This window comes from Pectinophora gossypiella, chromosome 14, assembly GCF_024362695.1.
Source record: "Pectinophora gossypiella chromosome 14, ilPecGoss1.1, whole genome shotgun sequence".
NCBI classification, from domain to species: domain Eukaryota; kingdom Metazoa; phylum Arthropoda; class Insecta; order Lepidoptera; family Gelechiidae; genus Pectinophora; species Pectinophora gossypiella.
In genome coordinates, this window is record NC_065417.1 from 13,187,015 (window position 1) to 13,209,995 (window position 22,981).

The window sequence follows — 22,981 nt, forward strand, 5'->3', positions numbered from 1 at the left end:
CACAACTCATTCCACAATCCAAATCCCTTAAAGTAAAATTCGATATTTCGAATTATCAAAATTCCCGGTCTAATGGTGGCTACCATTATAGCAACGCAACATCGACAGAACGATAAACGGAGTCGAATCAATATTGACGATAAGAATAGGTAGTGAAAATGAAGATCATTGGTTCACCTCTAAACCTATAGGTTACACAGGGCTATCCTCAGGGTAAGTCTTATCACCTTTACCATGGTCTGTTATGGTTAAGCTAAATGAGCTCGTTTCCGCAAAACTCTACACGTAAGCACACGTGGGAGACTTTCCGCGTATCCTCGCGTATGGTACTATTGTGAAGTGGGCAAACTTCCCACTATATCATCATCATCATCCTCCTGCCCTTATCTCACTCTAGGTGGGGTCGGCACAACATGTATGGGCAAATATCCCATCTTCTTCATCTTCTATCGTGTGGATTGTGAGGTGAATTACCAACCCCATCAACCCTGGTGTCAGGGTTATAACTGAGCCGCCAGGCCCCTGACTTGACTCAATGAATACTCGAATGTCCCATATGTAATGTTATTTTAATGGGCTCAGTTTTCCGCATAAATGCAAGTGGTCCATTATGCGTGCTTTTATTGACTATGTAAGCCAACTATGTAAACTAACTCCGAAGCTCAAATACCTCCTGGGATTTTTACAAACTTTGTGACCTGGTTTAGTTAAGGGGTTGTGCCCGTGGTGTTGCCAATTATTTATTCTAATCTAATCTATCCTACAAGATCCCACTGCTGGGCAAAGGTCTCCCCTTCCTCTTTCCATTTTTCACAGTCCTGTGCGTAATTCTCTCTTATGTAATCAAAATACAGAAAAAAAATATTACTGGTGGTGCTCAAGAGTTCAGAGTAGTTATTCCCTTTATAAAAATAAGGAAGCTCGACAATTTCAAAATCGAAAATTTACACCATTCAACGTGTTTGAGAAACTGGTAATCTTCTCTTGAGAAGATGTGGCAGATCCCGATGCTGCCGATGCCGAGCTGGATCCCAGTAGGACTTTAAACCCAAAAGTATATACGATCATCTACGGCTGTGAAGGTTCAAAAATACCACTACCGGCGCTTGCATCAAAGATCTAACCAGCATTTATTGAATGGCTTGCATATTAACTGGAGCTCGATAATATTTGGAGCCATTATTTCACGTCTACAACCTCCTTAGCAATGAAGGCAGCGTTCAATCTGCCACCGCTTAACCTGCATGTAACCAAGAAAACTATGTAAAACAGCTATGTTTCGAGCTGAGGGAAGGAGACTAACGACAGTTATGACAAATCTCAAATACCTCTTGACTAACCCTGCCATGGTGATAACGACGCCATGATCACGACCCACAACTTATTGAGGTACTGTACTGTAATTAAGTACTACAAGGTGGCTATAGCAGAAAGAGAAAAAACACTGTTTGGTCTGAAGTACTAACTTAACCTATACCCATTCGCAATGCGGATCAGATATGGTTTGCTGTGGCTCTAGATAAAATGTCTTCCCAGAGACAGGTTTATGCGGAGGTCACCCTAGGATACACACTGGTGGCGCATGTAATCGAACTTGTATGTATCATTATACACGACACGTTATTGATATCCAAGATCGTATTTTCTGAAATATTTTGATATATATTAATTTACATTACTTTTCACGAAAAAATAAATTTGGTGTTTGATGTTACAACTAAAATTATATCATTAAACACGGACCGTGAGAATTCAAGGATTGCGTGTATTTTAATATATGTTGAGTTGCATTTACTTACACCAAAATATTTAATGAAATTCTTCATTTCACTTTAATGCAAGTTAAGATGAATTATGTTACACGTGTTATAACAGCATGAATCCTTCACAAACAGTACTTATATCACTGAACACAAAAATTATCTCCGTATTTATAATAGCTACAGTTACGAGAATTAGACAGAAAGAAAGAGAATTTTTTGAACATGAAGTGTGTGCTAATAACTCAAAAGTGATACAACTCGAGTTGTATTACTTTTCACCGACGGTACAGAAGTGTGTGCTAATAACTCAAAAGTGATACAACTCGAGTTGTATTACTTTTCACCGACGGTACAGAATTCTGATATCTTCTTCTATCGTACGATTGGGAGCCCCGGGTTCAAAACCCAAAAAAACACTTTGCGATCCCTAGTTTGGTTAGGACATTACAGGCTGATCACCTGATTGTCCGAAAGTAAGATGATCCGTGACTCGGAAAGCACGTTAAGCCGTTAGTCCTGGTTGGTTACTATTTACTGATGTAAGTGAGTAATTGTTACAGGAGCCATGTCAGGGTTTTTGGCGGCTCAATCGTAACCCTGACACCAGGATTGATGAGGCTGGTAGGTATTTCACTTCACAAATCACACGATAAGAAGATTAAATAAAATGATAGGCAAATAAGTTAATTAGTCAAAAGTTTGTTTGATAGTTTTCGTTTCAACTGTTGGTTTTTTTATTTTATTTTAATGATGTGATAAATTTGCAATGCAATGTTTAAATTTTCAAAAATGCTGTATAATTAATTAAATGTTCGCTTTTGAAAAAATCCCACACGGATGATTTAGATTAAATAGCAAATAGACAAATTATTATTGAACACTTAACATTATTTTTCATTCCTTAATATTATTATTTGAATAATTTGATCATGTGGTCAATTTTAATTGTGTGTATAAGTCATTTATTTCAAATAAATTCCTATATCAAGTCAAAACCTGTCTATTCTGTACTTATGTGCCATCCTATGCCAACTACTCGTAAATTTGTTTCCAATCCAATACTTGCAATACTTGGAAGTATGACTCCAAGTACCTAATAACACATAGTGAATTATATTCTCATTAGACTGTGCGATTATGCTCAAACACTAAAATAAACATATTTATTTACATATTGAAATATTATAATTATTGTTTTAGCATACGGAGCATATGGTGGTTTTTTTGTACCTTTTAATCAAACAATTTCGCATAGTATATCTAATATAAGTAATAGGCTTACACTACACATAAGTACTGTTTTACTTTGTTTAATTATGTTCTAACTAAATGTTATAATGTACATAGCTGTAAGTGATCTATAAATAAATAAAATAAGTATCTGTATTCTGTACTTCATGTGCCATTCTATCCCGACAGTTTTAAATCACCATGTCCAAACCATATCCTCACCGGCGTAACCTATTTCCAAATAATCTATCCCAGGTTGTTTGTAGTTTGTACACTAAAAATAAATATAGTAAATAACTTCCTATATTATGTTGAATATTAAATATCTTTATTTTTGTACTTCATGTGCCGTCCCATGAAACTAGCAGTAGCACAGTATTAATCTGCTTAATCTGTTCTGCTATGCTCTCGAAGAGGTATAAATTATACATAACTATAAGCTTGTACTAGTTACTATTATTTTTCTTTTAAATAGATTTATATTCACCAAATTAGGAGTGCTAATTATGTTAGCTATTAGTTTTTATATTATATATTTGTTATTTATTTTATATTTGTTACTGTGGTGTCCCTTTATAATAAACGTTTCTTTCTTTCTTTCTAATTTAGGGAGAGGGCATAGCGACAATAATATTACTTTAAAAAGGTGTGGCTAACCATAATTGATAGTAATAATTGAATGCTAAACTTTCCACTGAGGTGAGCGGAGGCAATGGAATTCCACTTTCTATTATGATACATTTGTTTAACTTTCTCAAACATATATGATCACTGATTTAGATGGTTTGATGTACTTGCCTACTTACTTTTGGCATTTGTTTAAAAACTCTGTTGATATTCATTCATTCTTTTGATATGTTTAAACTATTATAATATATTGCAGCATACTTTTCTCAATTCTTGTCACTACCCAAAAATTATTACTGGGAGAGTAGTTAAAAAAGATGTTTGAGATTAAAGATTAATTTATTCAACATAATCGAACCACAAAAAGAAAAAAGTTTTCATCTCGAGCTCCTCTGTGCTTCGGAAGGCATGTTAAGCCATTGGTCCCGGCTGCATTAGCAGTTGATAATAACCATCAATCTGCACTGGGCCCGCGTGATGGTTTATTGCCCGATCTCCCTATCACTCTGTAGGGAAGGCCCGTGCTCCAGCAGTGGGAACGTTAATGGGCTGATGATGATGATGAATCGAAAATAATTATAAAATTCCACTTCCAATTATAAAAACCAACGTCTCATTTCCACTAGTACATTATTTATTAATTATAGGTGAAGACACTGTTCATGTATTACTTTAGTTGGCGTCACAGATTCTACTCTCACACTTATGTTATTTTCGTTAATTCTTTTTATTTATTTCTTTAGTATGTATGATGTAGAGCAGCATAACCTCAACATTTGCATGATGATGAATCCTGTGTGATATTCCTTCTTGATCGTCAGAACTGAAAAGAGATTGTTAATTTGAATAACATTATCTGCATCACATATTTGAAATGTCGTTATCAAGTTAAGTAACTGGCTTTTTAAATAGCCAACATGGTTCAGTAGTTTCTTCTATTTACTAAAAAGGGTTAGTACCTATATGAGCTAATTTTGAAGATGTCACTTATCTTGTAACATTATATTATAATAATACTCATTACATACCTAAATGCTCTCAACTCATTTCGTATTCAACAAAATAATCTCAAAGTAATAGTAGTGGATATATAAAAAATTCCCCTTTATGTTACAAGTTTAGATTGTCTCAACATCTCTTGACCGTTTACTTTGTGAGGAATTTATCAGTTTTGAGCTTTTTATTCAATAAAATTAAGTTAATTATTGTATTTTATTATAGATGCGACAGAATTTGGGTTGAAGTTATTGTTATTTGTTTTGGTTTTCCCCAAAGGGTAAGGCAAAGGGAACTATGCCCATACAGCCATGTGTTACGTATTTTTTTTCTTGATGATTAATGTAAAGATGAAAGGTGATGATGATGAAACCTAAGCCCCCACCCTCGGAGTAGACTCCTACTCCGAACCCCAAACGAATTAACTCAAAAGTCCGCATAAACTAATTAAAGAAACAAAAAAAAGTCCGAATTAAAGAAACGAATTAATAAGTAATGAAGCGGCTTGTTGGAACGAAGCGAAAATAGGTAGGTACACTTCGTTTATTAAATATTCAGATATAATAAAACTATCGCCAATGTTTTCCGACTAACTTAATGCGACCATTAAACACCATTTCGTATTAATTATTTAGATTATTCAATGAAGAAAGCAGCCGTACCGTTTCCGTTCCCGCCAAAAAGCCATATAATGTGGTCGGTTTCAACAAATAAAGCTGAGGGCACTATTGGGCCTATATTTTGTCCTTGTCTAACATTATGATAATAAAAAATTGCCTAATGTAGCTACACGGTTAACTAATTAAAACGACGCATAGCAATGGAGTTTTGTGTCTATGATACTGACCCCTGATTGGCTGATAGAATAGGTGGCCGCCATCTTGGCTTCCAATTATTTGGATGTACATTACACGGATGGGCAATCCGTGTACGGACTGATAATTCGCAGCCAATATTTCCCGACCATGGATTGTACACGCACGTATTCCGTGTACATTGTTATGTACACGGATTATCAGGTCGTACATTACGTGGATGTACATTAACCGGACTCATGTCAAAGTTTCGATTCGAAAAGCGCGGGAAACGGATTGTTTGGCGGACGTGTTTTTTCGTGGCTTTAAAATTTTAATTTTAATTCTAATATTTAAAGTGATCATTTGGTTAGTTTAGGTGTAATTTAGTTTGTATATATTAATTATTTTTTATTTATATTGTGTATAGTGTAAATATCAACGAGTTATTGGTAAGTAGTTCTTTTTATAATTTTCCCGCCATGGACCCGCCCGAGGATCCTGGGGGAACGCCTCCTGTTGTTGCAAGTTATGTTACAATCTCTAATGTTGCTTCAACGAATGAAGAAGCAAGTATGGATACTGATGGTTCTTTAGTTCAGGGGAAAAAACGAAAGCGCGTTTCACGCTCTAAAGTGTGCAAACATTGCAATAAAAAAAGAAGGAAGGGTCATGAGAAGAGGCTATCTGATTGCCAATGTCTATCTGAAACTGAATCTAATATCCAGCCTGCATCCCAATCTCTTGATGAAAACCAAACTCAGAATATCTCTTTGCCTTTATTTAATGAAACTGTTGCGTCACAAAATATTTCAACTGTCGCTGACAACCACTCTCCACAGTCTCAAATTGCTCGGAGGACTTATATTAGTTCTGATGCAGCTCCTTACACATTACACATCCAGCATAAGCTGACATCGCCTGATGATGGGGTTTCTTTGCATCCTGTGTCTTTAGGTCGATTCCTGAAACAAAACAAAGTTACAGGTATAGTGGATGGAAGCTTAAAACGAATTGGAAGGAACAGAGTATCTCTCTCTTTCAAAAAGTATGAAGATGCAAACTCTTTTCTTGAAAACCCTATTTTAGACTCCTCAAAGTATAAAGCTTTTATCCCTACATTCTCAGTAATTCGAATGGGTGTGGTTCGTGGAGTACCTGCTGAATGGAGTGAAGAAGAAGTGAAGGAGAATACGACAGTCTCTATAGGCTGCGGTCCTATTCTGAAAGTAAGGCGGTTGAATAGGAAAGTCATTATTAATTCCAAGGTGGAATTTAAACCAACAGAATCTGTAGTACTGACCTTTGATGGTCAGATTTTACCGAAAAGGGTCTTCATGTGTTATACAGCTCTCCCTGTCGATCTTTACATTTATCCAACCGTACAATGTTTTAGTTGTTGTCGCTATGGCCATGTGAAAACCCAGTGCCGCTCGCAACCTAGATGCTTTAAGTGTGGTCAGGGCCACAATGGAGATACCTGCTCAGTTCATGAAGAAGATGTCAAGTGTTGCTTATGTAATGGCAACCATCAGGCTACAGATAGAAAGTGTTTGGAGTATGAGCGCCAACGTGCTATAAAAGAGACCATGGCAAAGTCATGCATCTCTTATGCGGAAGCTTTAAAGACTCATCCGGCCATAACAAAGATCTCATATGCTGAAGCACTTCTTTCATCCCATCATGTCCCAGATAATGTCCCACTTTTAACATCGCCTTCCCAAGCAGCTAAGTCCCCTTCTAAAGTCTCTTATAAAAAAACTGTTCTTCAAACAAGAAAAGCTCCTCCCAGGACTACAAAAGGCTATGACGTTCAGAGTCATAGGGAACTGGTTAGAGAGTATGATTTGCCTGCATCTGCTAATGGAACTGCTCTGAAATATCAAGAAACAGTCAATGATCCTTCTAATATTCCGATTTCTGAACTTATTATAGCCCTATTAAACTTACTTTCGCAGTCAAACTTAATTCCACCGTCCAACGCAGCTCTCATTGATTCTCTTGCACAAATCTCTAAAACACTCCATAATGGACCTAAATTCCAAAGTTCTCCAGTGGAACTGCAGGAGCGTAATTCCTAAAAAACAAGATTTATTATTTTTAGTTAACAAGTACAAACCTCTAATTATAGCATTACAAGAAACTTGGCTCAAGCCAAGTTATAATTTTAAAATTTCAGGCTACTCTTGCATTCGAGAGGATAGACCTGATGGATTTAATGGTGTTGCTTTATTAATAAAGCATCCCACTTCCTTTACACATAAACAAATCAATCATAGAAATGATTACTCTGTTGTAGCTGCAATTATCAAAAATATCTGTTTTGTTTCTATTTATATTCCACATCCCTCTTCTCAGATATATAATGAGGTACATAATATTCTTTCCTCACTTCCTAAACCCTTTATAGTGTTAGGGGACTTCAATGCCCAGCATGTGTCGTGGGGAAGTTCTTTATCCAATACAAATGGTAACACTGTTTACAATATGTTGGACACACTTAACCTTTGTATCCTTAATACTGGTTCACCTACCCGTCGCACCTCTCCTTCACAGGGAAAGAGTGCTCCAGACTTATCAATCTGCACCCCAAATCTTGCTCCATATCTTTCTTGGGAAGCCCTTAAATACACTTTTGGAAGTGATCATTATAGTCTTATTATCACTCTGCCTTTTCAACACGAAACTGTTCGAAAACGGATTCGTTTGAAATATAGATTATTGAATGCCGACTGGAATACTTTTAAATCTCGAATGGAAAGTAAAATTTGTTGTTTCCCTCCTGTAACACCTGGAAATGAAACCTCTTGTGCAGAGACATTTGCCGGAGCGTTTATAGAGATAGCTAATGAACTTTTTCCGATGAAAAAAGTAGGCTGTGGAATACCTTCTCCACCTTGGTGGGACAGTGAATGTACAGAGGCTGCTAGAAAACGTAAAGAAGCTGAAAAGTTATATTTTGAATGTTCAACAGATGAAAACTTTAATAAAGTAACTGAAAATATCGAAGCTTGTAAAAAAATGTTTAAACAAAAAAAATTTGATGGATGGAGATCTTTTTGCCTATCAATTTGCCCAGATGTTAGCCCATCTGAAGTTTGGGCGAATATAAGAAGATTCAGGGGTGCTTTCAAGGAATCCTCTCCTTCTGCTCTTCCTCAGAATTTGACCCATAAATTTATTGATACCCTAGCTCCTCCTTATGTTTCAGAGTTTATAATGATTTCACCAGCTGTCGATGATCGTACTGGACTAAACAGCCCCTTTTCTCTCCATGAAATGAAAGGCGTCTTATCAAATGTGAAGGATTCAGCTCCTGGCGTTGATGGAATACCATATTCATTTGTAGCTAATCTAGGTGATGATGCTTTAGGTTATTTGCTTAACCTAATTAATAGTTTTATGCTATCTGGTAATATACCCCCTGCATGGAGAGTTCAAGAAGTGTTCCCTATTCTGAAACCTAATAAGGATCCTACCCTTGCTTCATCTTATCGTCCTATTGCTCTGTCATCGGTCTTAATTAAAATTACTGAACATCTGGTTAAAAATAGATTAGAATGGTTTATGGAGAGCAAAGGTTTACTTAGTAGAAGTCAGTACGGCTTCAGAAAAGGTAAAAGTACAATGGACAGTATAGCTATTTTTGTCACTGATATACGACTGGCATTCTCTTCTAACCAGTCCGTCGTAGCAGCTTTTCTGGACATTACTGCAGCTTACGACAATGTAGTTTTATCTATACTATATAAGAAATTATTGGCTTTTAATGTACCTTCCATGCTTTCTTCATTTATCATAAATATGCTCTCTGAGCGTTGTATTCAGTTTTTTACGGATGACGAGCATTTTTTGTCACGATTAGTCTGGAAAGGTCTCCCACAGGGGTCGGTACTCAGCCCTTTGTTGTATAATGTTTATAGTTCAGATCTAGAATCTTCCCTAGATGATAATGTGAGTATTCTTCAATATGCAGACGACCTCCTGTTGTACTGTTCTGACAAATCTATTCAGAATGCCTCTTCAGCCTTATGTCGGTCTCTTGATTTGCTTAAGGTTTGGTTGGATTTAAATGGCCTAGATGTTTCTTCTCCTAAAAGCTCTGTAGTTGTGTTTACAAGACGATTAATGATCCCTCCTGTAACTGTTACATTTAATAATAATCCTATCCCAGTAAAAACTTCAGCAAAGTTCCTTGGCGTCATTCTTGACGATAAATTATCGGGTAAACATCATATCGAATACGTTACCGGTAAATGTGATCGTAATTTTAATATTCTTCGATGCCTTGCAGGAGTTTGGTGGGGTGCGCACCCTTATTCGCTTAAGTTATTATATAATGCATTAATCAGGAGCATAATAGACTATGGTACCTTCATTCTTGTGCCAGGTAGCGTAGAATCTTTTCAGAACCTGGATTCCATTCAGTACAAATCTCTGAGATTGATTTGTGGTGCCATGAGATCCAGCCCAACTAACTGCTTACAAATAGAATGTTCCGACCCTCCTTTGCATTTAAGGCGTCAATACTTATGTGATAAGTTTATATTTCGGTCTTTTCAACTTATCGACCACCCTCTTTACCAGAAACTTCAGTTACTGTTTGATCTTACACTTTCTTCCCCTTATTGGTCCCACAAACCTATCCCATGTCTTGTTAAAAGTTTTCAAAAGTTTATATATCTTCAAGCCCCCACTCACAGACAGCCTGCACATCCTTTGTTTTGTGACGAATTTGAACCTTTAGTTCTATCCCCTGATGTATCCCTAAATTTGGGCTTTATTAGAAGTGATCCTAGTGTAAGTGCCATGTTCTGTCTTACAAAAGATTTACAATGGCCTCATGCTCATCATATATACACGGATGCATCAAAGCTCTCGTCATCAGGAAATGTTGGTGTGGGAGTGTACCATGCTCAGTATAATATAATTCAGAAAATTAAAATGCCACCAGAAACGTCTGTTTTTACTGGGGAATGCTTAGGTCTTTTTAAAGCAATAGATTACATTATAACCATGAAACTTAAGAACACGGTAGTTTTTTCAGATGCTAGAAGCAGTCTTCAGGCTTTATTAAAATTTCCATTCAGAACTAAAATAATATTTCCGATTATTATAGATATACGAAGGTCACTGTATAAATGTATTCGCCTAGGGTATTCAGTTTCTTTTTGTTGGATCCCTGGACACAGCAAAATACCTGGCAATATCAAAGCCGACCTTCTTGCTAAAGAGGCTGTGGATAGTGGTGACTTATTTACATATAAAAACTACACCCATGATTTAGTTAATTTACCTAGCTTATATCTTCATGAATATTGGGGGGATGAATGGGCAGTGAGTTCTCAGACCAAAGGTAAATTTTATTCATCAATTCAACCAATTATTTTAAGCAAGCCTTGGTTCTTCCGGGTTAAAGTTGGCAAGAGAGCAACGTCCTGCCTCATACGTATGAGGCTCGGTCATACATGCTGTGCCTCTTTCCTTGCAAAGATTGGCGTTATATCAAGTGGCGACTGTGAATGTGGTTTGGATACTGGTCATGTTAACCACATTTTTCTGGCTTGCCCTCTACATGACAACTCCCTTCTTTTTAAAAATCTTTTATTACAAAAAGTCCCTCTTCCTACATCTATTTCGGTCCTACTTGCTTCTAATGATCCTCAAATATATAAGTTGTTAGCCACATTTATTCAAGTAAATAATATAAAATTATAGTTAAATATATGTTTATTTTATACCTATTTATATGTGTAAGTATATTGATATTCCTTACCTTACCTTATGATCCTTTATTTCAAAATTTCGTTCCTATCCAAATTCCTATCTCCATAAACGTTTCCTAAGTCTTTATCCTCTACATTCAAATCTACATTTAATGGCAAATATGCAAGTCGCATGACGCCAAAGAGAAAAAAAAAAAAAAAAAAAAAAAAAAAAGTTTCGATTCAAATGGCACATGTGTCGCACTTTTCCGTGTTTATATTCCTAATTTAAGTTTAAATAAGTGATTTCCAGTGGGTTTTCTTTACCAGTTTGCTTATAATATCATAAAATGAGTAAGTTTTACAAACTTTTAACAATATTTAACATTTAAACTCGCTGTTTTGTCCCTAAATATTAACCGAAAGGTAGACGTAGTATCGTTTCAGGAACATGTTGTTTTTCAGATCAAATATTGCAAAAAATTCGGGATGTGGACGCAAATAAGAGTGATGCCGTGAAGGAGGCTTTAACGCCGTTCTTCGCAAATTTGTTGAAGCATAAGGAGACCGATTGTATTGCTTGGTTGCGTGCTCTCGCCAGTGTTATTGACCGGTAAATATAACCTATTTAATATTACATTGTTGGTATGTGAATATAGGAACCATGGCTGTAGGACCATTTTGGAGGTCCATTCACGTAGACGTTGCCAAGTGTCCTGTTAAAACGGGATCAGAAAAAGTTATGCTTTTTCAATGTGTGTCTGGCATAATTAAATGCTTTTTGCATTTTACCAGCCAAGTGATCGTTTGTGCGGGTGCTGCTGCTTAATGAATAATAAAGACGATTGATTCTTTGGTCAAATTAATTTTTATATCCTCTGTGGTCCACTGGTTCACCATCTGGAGGTCATGGGTTTGAATACCTGTGCAGACATATTACAAAAATCTCTTTATCCAAACTATATTACCCACTGTATATTATTATATATTACCCACAGGCAATATAACGGAACTGCTTATGGTCGAGGGACTGATCGCATATTAGCAGAATAAAAAAAAACAAACTGAGGTATTTGGTTATGAAATTACAGGCTCAATTGTCCAAAGTAAGATGAACTCTGGTTACTATTAGCTCAATAATAACTCTGACACCAAGGTTGCTGTCATCCACCTTACAACCCACACAATAGAAGAAGAAGAGAGTTGGCATAGTTATCATTTTCAAAACCTCTAATGTGCTTAATTTCAAAGAAATTACATTTCTATCTAGACAATGTTTATATTATTAATAAGACAATAATTATTTCAGGTTCCCAAAATACTGTATTTCTAACAGACTCCAAATAGAAACATATTTGAGTCACTTCTTGGACTGCACCAACTATGGTAGGGCCGTTGAAGCAGCAAAATGTGCACATCTTTTGCAAAGGGTAAGCAAAGTAACATATCAACATCTTATGTGTAACATTGATGACCTCTGGTTGCAATTACAATTAACCACGACGGAACCACTCTGGCCATATTATAAAAATCACTTTGTAATCCTTAGTTGGGCTAGGACATTATAAGCTGATCACGCGTTTGTCCGAAAGTAAGATGAGCCATGATTGCTCATGACTACTTACTGCTATAAGTATGCAGTAGTAAAAATGAGCCATGTCAGGAGCCTTTGGCGGCACGAATATTACTCTGACACTATGGTTGCTGAGGTTGGTCATCCACCTCCCAACCCCCACATGATAGAAGAAGAAGAAGACTATAATCATAAGATCCTCATCATAACATCCCTAGGTACGTCCAACCAAAGAGAAGGCAGCCACAGCCCAGTCATGCTGGAGGGACCAGATGTCGGCCCTCTGCAGCGCCGCTCACCTACTCCTCAAGAGTGTGTTCCCTCATGCTATTGATATTTATGACATGGATAAACTACAGGTTTGTTCTTATTACATTTATTTATTTCGAACTAATTTCCTGCCAACGACTTCGTTCGCGTGGAATTCGGTTGTTGCGCGCAGCAGTTTGTACATTAGCCAAGAGGGTTTCGGTTGAGTCTTCCGTATATGGCGCTTTGCGTCGAGCTTGTAAACGCTTCTCTTCAAATAAATCCACGCTATTGTGAACGGTGCGCTGCCATTCCGGTCTAAGACGAGCATGATCCTCCCAACTAACAGTTGGTATCTCACATGCCACGAGATTGCGTCACCGAAACCCTCCCATAACTACACACTCAATTCGTCAGGCCACCTTTATTGTGTGCCGTGTGACCGACCTTCAAGTCGAAGTTCAGTTTCGCCAGCCACATGAGAGCCCACCACAACAACGACCCGGGATAGATATTTAGGAGTCGCCGTCGCCGGATACGGTTTGGGCGACATGATGATGATGACATTATCCAATAAATACATGCCCATGTACAAACTTATTAAGTAAATATATACTTTTTAACAGTTTTTGACAGCCTCCGTGGTCTAGTGGTTAGAGCGTTAGGCTCACGATCTGGAGGTCCGGGTTCGATTCTCGATGGGGACATTGTCGAAATCTCTTTGTGAGACTGTCCTTTGTTTGGTAAGGACTTTTAAGGCTTGAATCACCTGATTGTCCGAAAAAGTAAGATGATTCCGTGCTTCGGAGGGCACGTTAAGCCGTTGGTCCCGGCTATTAGCCGTAAAAACACCTCCACCAACCCGCAGTGGAGCAGCGTGGTGGAGTATGCTCCATACCCCCTCCGGTTGATTGAGGGGAGGCCTGTGCCCAGCAGTGGGACGTATATAGGCAGTTTATGTATACTTTTTAAGATATGTCATTGATTAACATGTTTCTTGTTACAGGAAAAACACCCAGCCACCACTCACTTTGTGACAACCCTATCAGAGATTGACTCAACTACCAAGGCATATAATAAGCAAAACCTACTCTGCACTCGCCTTAAAAACGTGTTGATCTTTATACAGGCTATGCTTGTGTAAGTATTACATACATACGTAACATAAACAGCCTATATACGGGAAGGGCACAGGCCTCGCATCCACAAAAAAAAATTGGAAAGACAACAATGAGTTTTGAATATGACGTTATGATTTCATCGCTGACGTCGCTAACTGACATATCTGAATTTTTTAGCGAATCTGACTTGCACCTTTTTTTATCGTCAACAAGACAGATTATTTAGCAAAAAAATTCAAATACGTCAGTTTGCAAAGTAAGCCACCATTTGTTTCAATAAAGCCATTCAGTCAGTTTGGCCAGTTTATATCTGACTCAATTTCCGTATCTAATGATAATAATCCTCTGGTTGCATTATTGTACAGATCCTATTTCTTACATTCTTAACTCTTTTTTAATGGCAATAGGCTCATAATTAAAACACATAATAACGGGTTCTCTCCCTCTGGGAGTCTCATATCCCCATTTAAACGCGGTAAGAACCCGTTATTTGTGTTTTAATTATGATAATAACCGCGTAAATTTAAAGCAATAGGCTCACTTTTACAAGGGACTTAACTGGCGAGGATTGGGCGCATAAAGTGTACATTTACTAACACTCTGCCTCCGTACTGGCGTGATGCTATGTTATATTGTTACATATTAACTATTTTCTAAAACCATAGACACACACATATTTTTATTTCACAGTGAAATATACCCAGTGGCGAAGCCGATCCGGCCTTCTGTGATCTTAGACGTGGTATTACGCGCGCTCAGTATGTCCAGCAGTACTACAGGCAACGAGAATCCGGATGAGGTGCTTGTTGTCAAAACACAGGCTTTCAGGACCCTCGATGCGCTTATGGCCTGGTATGTACGGTTTGGACATACGCTTTTTTTCTTTTGTTATTTAAAGATTTTTTTTTTTTTGCTGTCTTTGTTGATTGTGGCGGACAGGAATTTAACTTTAATTTAGTTTGATAAATACAAAAAAAATATCTAGTTTTTTTTCTATCTATCTAGGTAGATAAAATAAATTTAGACTTAATTAAAAAGAAAAGGGTGAATATCAAAATGTGCCAAGTTTGGTGGCGAATTGTCATATAATTTTTTTGTGAAAAATTAGAGAAATTGGGAATTGAAAAATTCCTTTTTCATGTCGGAACCGAGGATCCTTTTGGATCTTTTTCATGTCGGAACCCAATTTTTCACGAAAAAATAATATGAAATTTTGCCACCAAACTTGAAATTCTGGAATTCACCCAAAATAGCCTTTATTCACTGACTTTTACATAAATCTAATGATTAGAAATGAAACACTACACTGCGCTCCAAAACGGGTATCACTGATGTAGGGAAAAAGTCCGCCAAACTGAAGTGGGACTGGGCCGGACACGTTTGTCGGATGCATCCGGAGCGGTGGGCACGAGTCGTTACCCACTGGATACCTCAGGGCGGGCTTAGAAGTCGAGGCAGACCGCGTAAAAGATGGTGTGACGACCTCAATGCTTATCGCAAGGATTGGCCGGAGATCGCGCAAAGTCGAGAGGAGTGGAAAAATCAAGGGGAGGCCTTTGCCCAGCAGTGGGATCGTATAGGCTAAATAAGATAAGATAAGAATGATTAGCCGACGTCATCGACATCGAATCGTATTTAGTTTGATAGCTCTTTATTAAAATGTTGCATCATCATCCTCCTGCCCTTATCCCTCTCTACGTGCGGTCGACACAACATGTATTCTTCTTCCATTTATTTCTGTCAGTCGTCATCTCAGCGTTAAAATGTTGCATGATTATTGAAAAAAAGTTGCGTGTTCTAGTTGTGTGTTTTGTTTTTTCATGCGTAGTATAACTTATATGCTTGAAAAAACATATTCGCTTATACATATGTTGTGTGGTGTTGTGTTAAATAAAAATACTATGATTAATAATAAATAATTTATTTCAGTTTGGGATCCAATCTCATTCCGTACTCGCCGCTCATCTTCAGAATGACCATGCAGACGTTGAAATGGAGCACTGATTTCCCTAGTAATCAATCAGGGTATGATAAATAGTACTGTTTTACACAATTATTTACTTTTCCGCTTATGACAAAGGATTATGTCGTTTAACATGATGGATTAATGTTATGATGATAGGCTGATCCCTTATCTCCATAAGGTTCATCATATCCAGCTTACGACATCGAACAGTGGCTGCAAGTTGTCTTTGATTACTTGTGGCTCTGCCCACCCCATTAGGGATTACGGGCATGTATGTATGTTTTCCGCTTATGAGATCGCTGTATGTTTGAATTAAGAATGGATTAAAAGACAGAAAAAGCAGACAGACAATCGTGTTTCATCAGTCGTCTTTGTTTTTTAATGTCTTTGATGAGAGTTGAGGAAGCGATGGTGGTGCATCAGGATCGTAATAAGTGGAATTTTGTGGTCTCCGCCTACCCCAACGGGAAATAGGTGTGATCTTATGTAGGTATACAGACAAGTTAGAAGTCTGTCGCAATAGCTCATGTGACATTTAGTAAGACTTTGTTTTAGTTTGTCAAATAAGTTAGAGCGACATGGTTCTAATGTGTATTGTATACTATAAGCAATTAACGCAAAACACATGACGCTCAACATGTACGGTCACGAGCATTAATATGTATACACTTTGGTACCATGTCACATTAAATTTGAACTGTAAGTCTCACTAAATGTCAAATATGTTAGTGCGACAGAGTCCTGAAGTGGGTACATTGTATTGCTCATGACTGTACGGCAACGTTGCACAACAACGCGCGACGTTGCCAGCTGAAGCACAACATGTCACGCGGCTAGTTGTTTGTTTAGAGAGCATCGTTAGTTGAGCAATTGACAACATTTCATTTTTACTAAGGTGCCTTAAATCGAAAACCATTTCGAGATATTTCTATGATTTACACAAAACACATTTTTTCAGATTTTTTAATTCAGTAATAATAGAAATATATTGAAAAATCCACGAGGTCAGAAGAGGAAGGCATAATAAGTTCAGACCTTTACATAAAAATTATAAAAAAAGTAAATGTCATACATAACATGACACTTTGTTTGCGACTTGTTTTAAATACGCATGCAAAGGTACATTACATTATACTGCCTTCATTCTATCAATGGCAGAATCCAATTTTCAAAAAATATTTTTTGTAACTTCTAGTGGAAAAATCTTGAAAAGAAAAAATACGTGTCTTCTATTTAAACAAGTATTTTCGAAATAGCACAAAAAAACCACGGCTTAAAAATTTGAAATGTTGTCAATTGTTGTCGAGACATGACACGCAACAACACTAGTTCTTCTGGCGACATGTTGTCGACAACACACGTGTAGTAGATGCGTAGACAGACAACATTGTTAAACAAAAGTTCCGTGCTAACTTTCAACTCGTTGGGCAATATGTTTTGCAACAAGTCGCGCGCCAAATGTAGCGTCGCTAACATCACTTATCTGAATAACACTTTTTGTTATAAACTGTACTATAAACTATTAAAAATAAAATAATTAAAATGTTTATAATTTTAGTGTGTTTATAGTGTTTGTGTGTTGTAGTTGAATGTCTAATCATCATCATCATCAGCCCATTAACGTCCCCACTGCTGGGGCACGGGCCTTCCCTATGGATGGATAGGGAGATCGGGCCTTAAACCATCACGCGGGCCCAGTGCGGATTGATGGTTATTAACGACTGCTAATGCAGCCGGGACCAACGGCTTAACGCGCCTTCCGAAGCACGGAGGAGCTCGAGATGAAAACTTTTTTTTTGTGGTCACCCATCCTATGACCGGCCTTTGCGAAAGTTGCTTAACTTCAACAATCGCAGACCGAGCGCGTTTACCGCTGCGCCAACGAGCTCCTCTGAGTGTCTAATAAAACAACTTTATTAACTATTAAATGTTTCCAGGAAAGCCCGCGTCGCAGCATATGATAGCCTCGCGCGGTGGCTGAGCATCCTCCACACACATCGGCCGGCGCAGGACCGCGGCAAGTTGAGCTGGGAAATGGAGTTGACCAACCACATCCTTAACGACATAACGCCGCCGATACACCATATGGAGATACAGGTAAGTTATACCATATCTGGTCCCTTCTATACATTTCATCTCATCATTCATTGTTTTTTTTTTCTTTTTTTTTATGCTTGCCTTTGGTACTAAATCTGAGCACTTTTTTTATTTTTTGTAACAAATTCGAATTCAAAAATATCTTTATCCAGTAGGTATCATAGTTACACTTTGAATCGTAAATTTTTACATAACAAACATCTCATCCACCTAAAACTACTGCGCTTCTCACAACCTGTATAACCGAGGAAAAGAAGCTGCAATAAAAACCTACGCACAGGGCCGTTCTTACAAAAACAAAATATTTTAATAAATCAAATTCACAAAATCCCATAACCATAACATTTTTTACATATTAGTTATACCATACATTTCAAATTTAGTACCAATAGTCTTTCATCTCATAACATAAACTCAGGACTATATCCCAATTGGGGCAGTCAGAGGTGCATCCTTCGCAAGATGAACTAAGTACCCACATCTCACTGAGCTCTCTGTTCGACCAGCGTGATAGGTGGTGAGCCGTATCGCCGTCTATAATGATCGAACCAATTGTGTTAGTGGGAACTGCACTTAAGATGACTTAATAGCTCATTGATGCAGGTGCCGAGGTTCGAACCAGCGTTCCCCGTTTGAGGAGCAAGCCGGTGTGCCACAGGATCACAGTGACTATTGTAAATATCATCATCATCAGCCCATTAACGTCCCCACTGCAGGGGCATGGGCCTTCCCTACGGATGGATAGGGAGACCGGGCCTTAAACCACCACGCGGGCCCAGTGCGGATTGGTGGTTATTAACGACTGCTAATGCAGCCGGGACCAACGGCTTAACGTGCCTTCCGAAGCACGGAGGAGCTCGAGATGAAAACTTTCTTTTTTCTGTGGTCACCCATCCTATGACCGGCCTTTGCGAAAGTTGCTTAACTTCAACAATCGCAGACCGAGCGCGTTTACCGCTGCGCCACCGAGGTCCTCAATTGTAAATATAATGTTATTCTTTTTACTGCAGATGAACACTCAGTCAATGAAGAATCTGAGTAAAAAGGCAAAGAGGATGCTGGCTAACTCGATGTTACCAGGAAACGCAGTCACCGTCGCCAAGCCAGGCGAGAAAGAAAAGGTGAAACTGTAAGTACACTAATGCCACACCCCGGACACTTGACACATAAAACTTCGTTTTACACAGACACTACACTTTGACATTATCGTACACGCGCATCTGTGTGTGTGCCTAGCTCAGACGCTGGTGGGAAGCGGAGAGTTGCCGTTCTATTCCTTATTCTATGCCCAAAGGCAAGTCCCGTCTATAATTCATCATCATCATCACCAGCCCACTAACGTCCCCACTGCTAGGGCACGGGCCTTCCCTACGGATGGATAGGGAGATCGGGCCTTAAACCACCACGCGGGCCCAGTGCGGATTGGTGGTTATTAACGACTGCTAATGCAGCCTGGACCAACGACTTAACGTGCCTTCCGAAGCACGGAAGAGCTCGAGATGAAAACTTTTTTTTTCTGTAGTCACCCATCCTAAGACCGGCCTTTGCGAAAGTCGCTTAACTTCAACAATCGCAGACCGAGCGCGTTAACCGCTGCGCCACCGAGCTCCTCAAATCTGTCTATAATTACTCTGGGGTATATACCAAGAGTACAGTGCTCGGGAAGATAAGCAGCTGAACGCATTCTGGTTTCCATTCGCTCTCAGTCCAGCATAGAAGCAAACACGTAAATATGTGTTCACTAATTATAAAAACTCGTCCTTTTAGTTCTGAGGAAGTGAGCGACGAGGTAGCCATTGCAGCTCTGGAGTGTGCGGAGACCTTCCTCGACTCCTGTGGAATATTCTTGAAGCCAAAGACGTATCAGGTACAGTTTACTGATGCATAGGCAGAATGGTCTCATGATCTTAGCCTGTATCTTAAATGGGAGAAAAAAAATAACACGTAACATTTTCTCCCACTAGAAATTCCAAGAGGTCCTAGTGAAGCAGTGCTACACCCTAGCAGCGGTGCCGGCCGCGCGCCGCTTGTGGCTGCTGCGCGCGCTGGAGGCGGCGCGCAGGTCGGCGCCGCCCGCCGCGCCGCCGCACACGCAGCACTGCCTGCAGCTGTACAGCGCGCTCAGCGCCGCGCCACACACACAGGTCAGTGGCTCTCACGTCGACCAAATAGTTCCGCACACGTCACATAGATGGCGCTTACCGATGTGATGATATGCTCTAACGATATTTGCACAACACGAAGCATATATTTTACAAATTCCAAAGTATCACCGTTGGATCGTCAATCCTTAGTTATATTCCAACATACTGCGCGCGCTCTATTCGATAATCCAATTATCATTTATGATCCAATTGGTCCAAACAAATTCGAAAACAATTTTGAAAATACTCAGTACTTGGAATAGATGGCGCAGCTGGCGTCGGCTCTTTGGAGGCTGCTACAACATCAGTAATATGGAAAACAAACTACCTACTTTATTTAAAATTTTCAGATTGCAAACTTCTGTTCCCGTGCGCTGCTCGACATAAGAATGCATCTATTCCAATCGCCACCGCCTCTCAGCTTCGCACTAGAAACCCCAGCAGAGTCTCAAGATGAAGAGCGACCAGAGAAGAGGAGACAAGTCTCCGAGAAGAATAGGGCTGCTCTCGCTAGCTTTCTAGGAGCTGATAGGTTAGTAATCCATCGCATGATGAACTAAGTACCCACGCCTCAACGTGCTTTCTATTAGACCAACGAGATAGGTGAGCTGATCTATAATGGTCAAGCCAACTGTGTCAGAGAAAATTGAACGTAAGATAAATTAATAAGTGATTGGTGAAAGTACGATACCGGGAATCGAACCGTAGTGGTTGCCGTGCAAACCCCCGAGGCATCTGTAGAACAAACAGCTGATATTATGCTATTACCAAACCCCGGACAATTCATACAAAAACACCTTGTTTTGCTCAGACACTACACATTGAGGTTATCGTACACATGCATCTGTGTGTGTGATGTCTGACGCTCATATGATTGAAAACGATGGGGGGGGGGGGGGGGTTTGGCGTAAACCTAGCTGGTGTGGAGCGCAGAGTTGCCGTTCAATATGTAGTATTATTTCTTATTCTATGCTATTACTGTACCAGTCTTTCTCTTTTCAGACTACCAAACCAAACGGAAGAAGCGCTAATAACAATACTAGATGAACCATCAAATAAAAAGCGGAAAGTTGAAGAGGTGGAGGAGGATAAAATTAGTATCAGCAGCGAATCAGTCAAATCTGTAGCGATCAGTGACGATTCTGATGCAGTATCCAGTGTTACGAAAGAAGTAATAGTTGTTATTGAAACTACTAAAGAAAGCATTGTAGCGAATGATGAAGTAAGTGCAATTGAAGAAACTGTCGTAGGAAATATAACTAATGATGAAATAGACAGACAAGATGAAGAAATGGAACAAGTTAGTGCTAATGTAAAGGTTAGCGAAGATATTCACAATGATGTAACGCAAGTGGAAATAAAAGATAAAGCTGACACAATTTCTGATGACAAAATAGACTCGACACAGCCTGAACCAATCTTAGATGCTGTAAATACAGTTACAACAATACATGAAGCTAAAACACAAATGCCATTAGATATGTCAAATGATGATGAAGAAGAAACGCCTTTATCAATGGAAGTAGCGTACGACTATCCAAATTCAAATGTCGAAAAAGTTACAGTGCTAGAAAAATTAGAAGGAGACAACATACCAAGTTCAAATGATACTGATGATGTACAAATCACTTGCGGGCAAGATGTAACCATTTCCCTGGAAGTAGAATTGGAAAAGAAATCAGGTGATCCCAAAATCGTGGATATCAAAGTCAATGGCAATACTTCTCCAGAGAAACCTTTACAAAATGGCGATGTGACTGAAAATGCAGTTGTCGTCAAAGATGTGACGGTGGAAGATATGTTAGCAGACTTTGTTGATGAAGTCAATGACGACACTCAAGCCACGACAGCTTAAACTCTAGTCTATTTTCGTGGCCATAAAGTGAAAACCACGTAAGCGTCTTTTTGAAAAATCACATCCGGGTGTAATTTTTGTTACCAAAACCTCGCAATAGACACGCGAATTCAATCCAGGTAAAAATACATGGTTTCAGTTTTTACCCGGAAATAAATTAATTTAATGAAATTCACTGTTTAAAAAGCCGCTTACGTGTTCTTACTTCCCTATAAGGCGACGATTTGTAAAGTGTTTGTTTGTATATTTCAATGTTATAATTTGTGCGGTGGCATTTAAAACTGTATTTAATATACTTTAGAACCCTGTCGCATTTACATATTTGACAGTGTTATTAAACTTTATCCAAACAAATGACGATTTGACGGATTTGAGTATAAAGTGTACCCTAACAACCCTACACGATGTACTTACCCAAATTGTCAAAACATGTCTAGAGTCGTCAAAAATTGGAATGTTTATTACAGCAGCTTTTACCTTATGTCAGTTACTGACGAATTCATGTTTTCTTTATATTAATATGAGAATGTGTCTTGTGACCGGAAATGGTCTTTAAAATTACTTCACCTAAAATAATGATGGATGGATGGATTTAATGATGTATTTTATTAAACCATTATTGTGCTTATATTTATCCTAAATAAAATATATAAAGTATTCCTCAATGTGCCAAGCATGTTATTAAATAAAATATATTCTCAACTTCCATAATCAAATAAATAGTGGTTTTATTCAGTTCAACCTTATACAACTAGATTTGCGCCTACGATTACGTCGGTGTAAATTTGGGTTATCGCGCGCATCATTCATAAGAATAGTCTTCATTTGCCAAACATGGTGTCTACCCAAAGACTGTGTACC

General features: G+C 38.5%; 1 protein-coding gene and 1 long non-coding RNA gene across 2 annotated transcripts; one reads left to right on the top strand and one right to left on the bottom strand.

The window, feature by feature from the left end:
* Positions 1-4,233: 4,233 nt before the first annotated feature.
* LOC126372839 (uncharacterized) lies at positions 4,234-4,721 on the bottom strand. The gene is made up of 2 exons (XR_007567228.1): positions 4,649-4,721; positions 4,234-4,443 (listed from the first exon to the last, which is right to left on the bottom strand). It is a non-coding gene; the product is annotated as an uncharacterized LOC126372839 (long non-coding RNA).
* Positions 4,722-11,184: 6,463 nt separating this feature from the next.
* Positions 11,185-22,479, top strand: LOC126372732 (proline-, glutamic acid- and leucine-rich protein 1-like). Its single transcript, XM_050018597.1, has 13 exons — positions 11,185-11,469; positions 11,581-11,728; positions 12,425-12,545; positions 12,907-13,047; positions 13,944-14,077; positions 14,749-14,910; positions 15,988-16,083; positions 17,962-18,121; positions 19,132-19,250; positions 19,889-19,988; positions 20,086-20,265; positions 20,616-20,797; positions 21,268-22,479. Exons 1-13 carry the CDS (start codon positions 11,466-11,468, stop codon positions 22,118-22,120), a joined length of 2,400 nt encoding a protein of 799 aa, XP_049874554.1. The 5' UTR covers positions 11,185-11,465; the 3' UTR covers positions 22,121-22,479.
* Positions 22,480-22,981: the final 502 nt, after the last annotated feature.